The 9,054-nt window shown below is 19.6% G+C and overlaps 1 protein-coding gene across 1 annotated transcript, besides 1 other annotated feature; it reads right to left on the reverse strand.

The window, feature by feature from the left end:
- Nucleotides 1–2,744: 2,744 nt before the first annotated feature.
- EHI_167940 (uncharacterized protein) lies at nt 2,745–5,476 on the reverse strand (the record flags this gene model as incomplete). The annotated part of the gene is made up of 2 exons (XM_643045.2): nt 2,745–5,223; nt 5,295–5,476. 2 exons carry the CDS (start codon nt 5,474–5,476, stop codon nt 2,745–2,747), a joined length of 2,661 nt encoding a protein of 886 aa, XP_648137.2.
- A 537-nt stretch (nt 5,477–6,013) lies between these two features.
- Nucleotides 6,014–6,985: a repeat region.
- Between the last annotated feature and the right edge of the window lie 2,069 nt (nt 6,986–9,054).

A 9,054-nucleotide genomic window follows, 5' to 3' on the forward strand; every position in this document is an offset into this window, starting at 1 on the left:
TAAATATAAAAATAAATATATAAATAACATATAAATAAAAGAATATGAATAATAAAAATAATTAAATATGATTCATCAAATCATCTATTTCATTAATATTTCATACAAAATGAATACAAGTGATCATAAAATATAAACATAAATATTTATATATTCTGTATTTATCATACTTTTTATTTTTTTATTTTTATTTTAGGAGCAAAATATAATAAATGGAAAATTCTATGGATGCAAATTATTTTGCATCTTTTTTCTTTTTTGTAAATTATTTAGATGCATTTTTTCTTTGCTTATTTTCGTTCCCATTTTATTTTATTAATATTATTCTTACATTATTCTGTTCTTCTTTATTTTATTATTCCGTTGTTTTATCTTTATTATTTTTGTATTTTCATTTTCTTTATTTTATTGTTTATTCTTTCTATTCTTTAATTAATTACATTATTCATTTTGTTATTCTTTTTTTTTCTTTTTTACATTCTTCTCGTATTTTATGTTTATTCATTTATTTCTTCATTTTCAGATTAATATTTTCATTCTTTAATATTTCTTTATTAATTCTTATGTTATTTGTTTATTTTGTTTGAATAGTATTTGTTTTATGTATTGTTTATTTTCATTTATTATTTCTTTTATTTGACTATTTCTTGTATTTCTCTTTTATTATGTTTATTTGTTATGGAATTTAATGTATTTATTATTTGTTATTCTTATTAAATAATCAATACATTCATTTTTTTAATTATTTTTTGATTTTGTTATTTATCATTTGTTATTTCTTCTTCTTTTCTTTTCTTTTATTTCATTTTCTTTCTTTTTTGTTTATTATTTTCAATATTTCATTTCCTTTGTTAATTTTATCTGTATTTTATATTCATTCTCATTCTCATTATTATTTTTTATATTATTTGAATACCATCTCTATTATCATTCTTTTTATATTCTTTATTTTATTATATTGTTATTTGATTATTATTTTTCATTGGTTCTTTTATTTCTTTCTTTTATTTTATTTGGTGTATTTACATAAAATATTTCAATTTGATATTTATCATTTTGTTATTATTTATTCATATTATACTTTATTTTCATTATTATTATTTATAATTCACTTTATTTGTTTGTATTTTTGTATATTTTCTTCACATTTATTTCGTTGAAATAATCATAATTACATTGTTAATTGAATTTTCTTATTGTATAATATATTATCATATTGTTATGACTTTATTCTGTTATTTTCTCTATTTTCATTCTTATTTTTCTTTTATTCTGTATTGTAATAATTCCTTCTTTATTTCTTCTTCTTTTCTTTATCGTATTTGTTATTTATTATTTGTTATTTATTATTTTATTATTTGTTATTATGTAAATTTTATTAATTTTTAACAGTTATTTCAATTAATATTCATTCTTATTCATTGTATTGTATTTCTTTGGATAGTATTGTATTTTATATTTCTTATATTATGTTTTATTATTTATTATCATTCGTTGATCATACATTTCTTATTATTTTATATTATTTCTTATCATATTCTTTATTTTTAATATTGTATTTTTATTACAATTATTATATTCTTTTGTTTTATTCATTTTCTATTTTTTTTAAATCATTATTTTCTTCTTTATATTTATATTTGAAATTTATTCTATTATGTCATTTTCAATATTCTTATTCATATCATTATTATTTCTAGTTGTTATTTGTTGTTTCTATTTCTTATTTCTTATTCTATCTATTATGAAAATGATAATATTCTATTCTGTATTGTTATTCTATTCTTCTTGTATTCTTCTTGTTTATATTATCTGTTGTATTTTCAAATTTGTTATTTCTTTACTATTAATTACTGTTTATTTTGTTATTTCTTTTATTTTTTACTTTCATTTGTTGTATTTCATATTTATTATATTTCTATTACCTATTATTTCAATATTTGTAATTTAAATAACAAATAGAATGAAATGTAGTAATTTAAATTTAAATTGAATGAAAATGAAAGGATAAGAAAATAACAAATAAAATAATGAAGAATATTAATATAAAAAGAAATGAATATAAACAATATAATTAATGAACTGAATAATATTTATATGATTTAACAAATCAAATAATTACATCAAATAAATACATTAAATGATAGATGATGTATTATTTGTAATTATAAAATAAAATGAAGTTATAATAATAAATTATAATGTAAATAAGAAAATACAATTTAAATATGAATTAATAAATGAATATGCAAATATTGAGAATAACTAAAATAAAATATAAAATAAATATAATGAAATAATAGAGAATAAACCATGAAATTAAAATGAAATGAAACAAAACAAATAAAATTGTAAAAACAATAGAAGAATAGAAAATAAGAAATATTCAATGTATTTAAACAAGAAATAATTAATACAATTGTTGTAAATTATAAAACTACACAATGAATAATACATTCAATAAAATGAATTTCAAATTAATAAAATGAAAAAGAAAATTCAATATTCACTAAATCTACTGAAAATTAATTGAATAATTTTTATTATTCCTTCCTTCTTACTTATAAGTAATAAATTAAATTACTCAAACAAATAAAGGTAGTTTTTTTATAACGTTGTTATTTCTTATTTAAAGTGTTTACAATTAATTATATTTTCTGTGACAATACTATTTATACACAACACTTTTCGTTGAGCAATTAATACTGAATAAAATTAAACACAAAATAAATGAAATTGAATAGTTACTTAGTTGAAAGAAGTGATAATTTTCTTCCCATAATTTTCAATTCATCTTTAAATTGATTTAATTTTTCTGTTGTTTCTTTCTTCAGCATTTCAAATTGACGTGATGTTGTTTTTTGTTGTAACACCTTATTCTCTTGTTGAATTTTATTGAAAATAATTTGAAGTTCTTCAACTTTTTTCTGTATTTTATCTTCAAAGTCTTTTAATTCAGTTTGTGAAATACTATCACCTGTTGATTGTTTAGGTTCATTCTCAAGACTTTGTAATTCAGATTTAAGTTGTGTAATTTCATTTTTCAGATTAGATATTTCCTGTTCTTTCTCTTCAGTTTTTGAGTTAAATAAATCTTCTTGTTTTTTTGTTTCATTTATAACTTTTTCTTTTTCATTATTTAATTCTTCAACTTGTTTTTGAAGCTCAAGATTTTTTAATTTAAGTTCTTCAATTTCTTTCTTTTCTTCAGAATTTTCTGGGTATTCTTTTTCTGGATTTTCTTTAGGCTCAGATTGTTGTGTTTGTTGATTCTTTTGTCTTTCTTCTTCCAACTCCTTTTTAAGTTGTTCAATTTGTTTTTTCATATCATTAGGTTCATTTGTTTTTTCTTTAGCCAAAAATCTACGTTGAGTTCCAGAACTTTCTCTTGTTCTTTTCAATTCTTCTTTAAGAACTCCAATTACTTTGAGGAGATTTCTTTGAGATTCTTCTATTTCATCAATTTGGAATTGTAGTTTACCATTTTCTTGGATTAACCTTTTAATGACACCAGTAATAATTTCTGGGTTTGTTTCAGAGTTATTGAGTAATTCTTTGAGTTGCTTTTCTTCTGGTGACAACATAACCTCTTTCTTTTCACCTTGAGAAGATTCATCAATTTTAGGAGAATTTTGACTGAATGTTGAGAGACTTTCTTCATATAAAGATTTTGTAAGTTCAAGTTGACTTGTGTCAATTAACTGTTCAGGACGAGCAAATCCACCACGTCTAAACCCTGTAATTTTCTTGTTTTGTTTTTTCTTTTTTGTTTGCATTGTTTGACGGAAGAATTTCTTTTCTTCTTCTCTTCGTTTTTGTTTTATTTCTTCACTCTTTCTTTCTTCTTCAGCAATCCTTTGTTCATGTTCTTGTTCTTCATGGACTTTTAATTGTTCTTCAATAACTCTCATAGTCTCTTCAATTCTTTTCTTTCCTTCTTCATATTCATAATTTAATGGTTTTTCCATTCTACAAATTTCTATATCTTCATTTTTGACAATAATCTTAAGATTTCCACGTTTTAATGTACAAACTTCTTTCTTAACATGACAAACTTTCCAAATATCATCTTTTTTAATAGGAATGATTTCTTCTTTTTCATTTTCTGATAATACCTTTTCTGTTTCTTCTGTTATATTTTCGGTTTTTTTACTTTCAGATTGAATGTTATTATTTGGTTCTTCTGTTGATATATTATTTTCATTATTTTCAGAGATTATTGTAGTCTCATCTTTTTTATCTTCTACTTTTAGTTGTTCTTCGTTATTGTTAATCACACTTTCAGTTTCTTCTTTTTTTTCATTATCATTTTTCGTTTTTGTTTCTTCTTCTTTCGTACTACTTTCTCCTTTTTTTATTTTTCTTTTTCCTTCTCCATCTTTCATAATCATAGCATATGCTTCTCCTTCTTCAATTTGTTCTAAATATGATGTAGGTACATAACCTATTTTATCTCCTTGTTTTACTAATGTCCAACCATTTTTTTCTCTATATAATAAAGTTACAAATGCATTTCTTTCAACATCTAATTCATTAGGAGATTCTCCTTTAAATGAATATAAAACAATTCCCATTGGTTCAGATATTTTCATTTCAACTTCACTATTAAAGATATGAAGATATAATGAAGGAAAAACGTATTTTTTATCATTTACATGAACAACAGCCCATGATGCTATTATACTCTCAACAAAAACAATATCACCTACTTCTCCTTTAAGATGAAAACGAGTATCACCTTCATAGTCATATAATATAACTGCATATTTCTTAATATCTACATGATAAATAGATTTTTCACATTGAACATAAGATAAAGGTACATATCCTAATCCATAAATTGGGTGTTGCACAAGTAACCATCTATTATCACTTGTTGAAAAACAAATCATTTCATCTCCTTTCCTAAAACAAATATCTTTTCCATACGTAGCAATATAATCATATTTTGCTGTAACTTTACATGGAACATATGTAGGTAATTGAATACACATTGAAGCTTGTCTATTAACTCTTGTCATTCTATTTCTTCCACCTAATTCTTTTGCTAAATTAACTTTTTCAAGATATTTTATTGGGACATATCCAAAACGATATCCAACTTGACAATATGCCCATCCATTAGTATTTTCTTCATCTTCTTCATAAACATAAACCAATTCTCCTGTTTTAACATTTAAACATTCTCCATTTTTTGATTCAAAATCAAATAACACTCGTGCTCTATTATTTAAATATGTTTTATATTTTCTTATAAAAACAAAAATTTAATAACAAAAAAAAAATGACCAAACTGATATAATGGTGGCATTGACGTTGTAGCACACGTAATGTTAAATAATCCTTTCTTTTCATTACATGTCCCTTTCCACAATTCTGTATTTGTCATTTCATTGACAATAATAACATCTCCTTTTTCATATAATAAACAATTGGCATTATTTGTTTCAACTGGTGCATATCCAATAACTTCCATTTTCTTATTTCTAAATAATTAGTTTTTTTAGTTCTATTCTTTTTTTTTTCTTAATTCTTTTTATTCACAGAGTTTGAAACAAAAAAAAAAATAGATTTATTTATACAATAATATTCATTTAATTAAATATTAATACATTTTATTTCTTTCGTTCATGAATCATTGGAGATTAACCAATTCTGTAAATCTTCTTCTTGTAACTTTACTGAGTATGTTTGATTGGGTTGGAATTAATGTGTAATAACATTTATCATATTTTTAATGTCTTTGTTTTTAACTTCTTTACTATTATCAATTTTTTATTTATTATTCATGTGTTTCAAATTATTATTCAATTTATTTTAATATTTCTTATTTTCTGTATTTCTTTATTCTATTCTTTATTTATTTTATTCAAACACAATCAACTACTATTATAATATTCAACATTATTCATATCATTTATTATATTACTTTTATTCTTGTTGTTTATTACTTACAGGTTATATTTTATATTTATCTTTGTATTTTATTATTTTTGTATTATGTCAATGAATATTTCTAATTATTTATTTTCATTATACTTAAATTTAATTCATTTATTGTTATTATGACACTATCATAATTTCTATATCTTTCATTCCACGAGGTGATTTATTTTATTTTCCAATTTTCTTTATTTAATATCACCTGTGTTTCATATAACATTTCCAATATTCTAAAGTAATATCGTTATTTGGTATATTTCATTTTTTGTTTCTTCCTTATTCTAATTTTCTTGTTAGAATCAAACATGATTTTATTTGTATTGATTCTGATTATTTCATTTTTATTAAATTTAATTCTTTTATCATTCTCATCATATATTTTAGGTACTTTATTCTTTCTAGTGCTTTGACTTTTATTCCTTCTTCATCATGTTCATTTAATTTCATGATGCACTTTATTCTGTACAATTTCATTGAATATATCTTCTAGTCTATTTATTTTCTTTAGGATTTCTTTTATTTCATCAAATTTATCTCTTATTATTTTATTTTGGAGATAGAGGTGCATAATCATTGAAATCATCTTCATATCATCTTGCAGTTCATGCATTCTGCTTCCTGACAATATCCATCTATTATTAATTTCCATTATCAATTCGTCAGCTTCTTTTCTTTGAAAGTAGTAATTAATGTTAGCACATTTTTCTACTTTCATTTCTTTTACTTTATTGATGAGAATTTTAAGGTATTCTTCATCAATTTCTGTAGAGTTATTCTTTAATATGATGTTTTTTATTATTGAATTACACTCTACTCTTCCTTCCATTATATCATTTACTTTCACTTTAATGTATTGTTTAGTGCTTTCTTTTATTTTATGTGATATTTTAATATATTTAATATATTCATTTTCATTATTGACATTGATGTTTATTACTTTTATTATACTTTCTATTTGTTCCCATCTTAATTTCTTATATAATTAATTGAAAAACAAACTAATTCAAAACAATACATCACTTCAATTAATACTATACTTCTTGCTATACCATCTATTGGCAACGAAAAAAAGCAAATAATTGAAAAAGAAGAGAATGAATGATATAAAAGAATAAAAAGAAAGTAAGAAGTAGAATATGATGAAGAAAGAATAAAAGTAGAAATGAGAGAATATAAAAAGAAAGAAGATAAAGTGTAATAAAACAAAAGAGATGATAAAAGAAGAAAAGAATGAAAAAAATAAAGGATGCAAATTTTATTGAAACAAATAAAAAAAGCGCAAAATTTAATGATGCAAAATTTAATGATGCAAAATATTTAGCAACATATTTTATTGATGCAAAATATTTTGAAATAAAAATAATTCATCATTTGATATTATTATTATATTTGATAATAAATTATATTATATATTAAATACATCATATTTCTTTATTATTTATCTTTCTTTTTATTATTTCATATATTAAATTATTATTCATTCATTTATTATTTATATTTCATTTATTAAATAAAATGAAAATGAAAATGTAAAATATCAATTAAATATTCATGAATAATAATTTATTAATATTTAATAATTGAAATAATAAATAATAATGTAACAATAATGATATATTCAATATATTCTTTATTTGATTTGTTCAATATTAGATTATTCTATTTCATTATCATTTCATTATTTCATTATTTATTTCATTTATTATTTCATATTCATTTATTATTTTTTAAAATCAAATAAACAATAATATTGATATTCATTCATCATATTCATTTAATATAATAAATATACACAACAATTAATAATAAATAATGAATATTTAACATTGAAAATATTGATTATATTTAATATTTTGTTCAACATAAAATCAATAAAACATATATTTTGATAATATATGAATGAAATAATAAAGAAATATACAATACTCAAGAATTAATAAAAAAGAAATAAAAAGAATAAATGAATATAAAATTGATAAATAATAGAAGAAAGAAATAGAAAAACAAAGAAAAACAAATAATATAAAAAGAATATAAATATATAAAAGAATAAAAATAAAGTATGAAGAAGAATATAAAAATAATAAATCACAAAGAGGTAATAAAATAAGAAAAGAAGAAATAAAAAGTGTGTTTTTATTGTAAAAATTAGAAATATTCAATAATAAGTGTCTAATTTAATGATGTAAAATGATTAACAATATTTTATTGTTGAAAATATTTTACTCTCTTTATGTTTATTATTTATATGTATAATTTAAACATGATGTTTATTATATATTCAATCATATGTGTTATGTTATTATAGCATATAATAAGTGATAAAATATAAATGAAAATGATATGAATATATGATATAGAATATAAAACAAAAGAATAATAAGAATAAATGATAAATAAAATGAGAAATGATAATCAATAATATTAATATAAAATCAAAGTATAAAAGATAAAAATAATATTAATATAAAACAAAAGAGAATAAATATAAAATGAAAATAGATATAAATGATAATAATATAAAAATGATAAGAATATAAAAATGATAAAGATGAATATTCAAATAATAAAATACATTTAAATATAAAAGAATAACAATAAGAAAATCCAAATAATATAAACATAAAAATAATAAAATAAGAAAAAAATAATAATATATAGATAATAAGAAGAATACAAAGATATAAATAATATAAACAGAGAAATAAATATATAAAAATTCTATAGATAAATAACATATAAATAAAAGAATAAAAATAATAAAAATAATTAAATATGATTCATCAAATCATCTATTTCATTAATATTTCATACAAAATAAAAATGATAATAAAATATAAACATAAATATTTACATATTCTGTATTTATCATACTTTTTATTTTTTTATTTTTATTTTTTAGGAGCAAAATATAAAAAATGGAAAATTCTATGGATGCAAATTATTTTGCATCTTTTTTTCTTTTTTGTAAATTATTTAGATGCATTTTTTCTTTGCTAATTTTCGTACCCCATTTTTTATAAATGTCAATCATTTCAATTCTATATTTGATAGTTAAAATACATTAAAACATGATATTCTCATTTTACATCATTATAATTATTCTTTACA

This window comes from Entamoeba histolytica, genomic scaffold (assembly GCF_000208925.1).
Source record: "Entamoeba histolytica HM-1:IMSS scf_1104750518835 genomic scaffold, whole genome shotgun sequence".
NCBI classification, from domain to species: domain Eukaryota; phylum Evosea; order Mastigamoebida; family Endamoebidae; genus Entamoeba; species Entamoeba histolytica.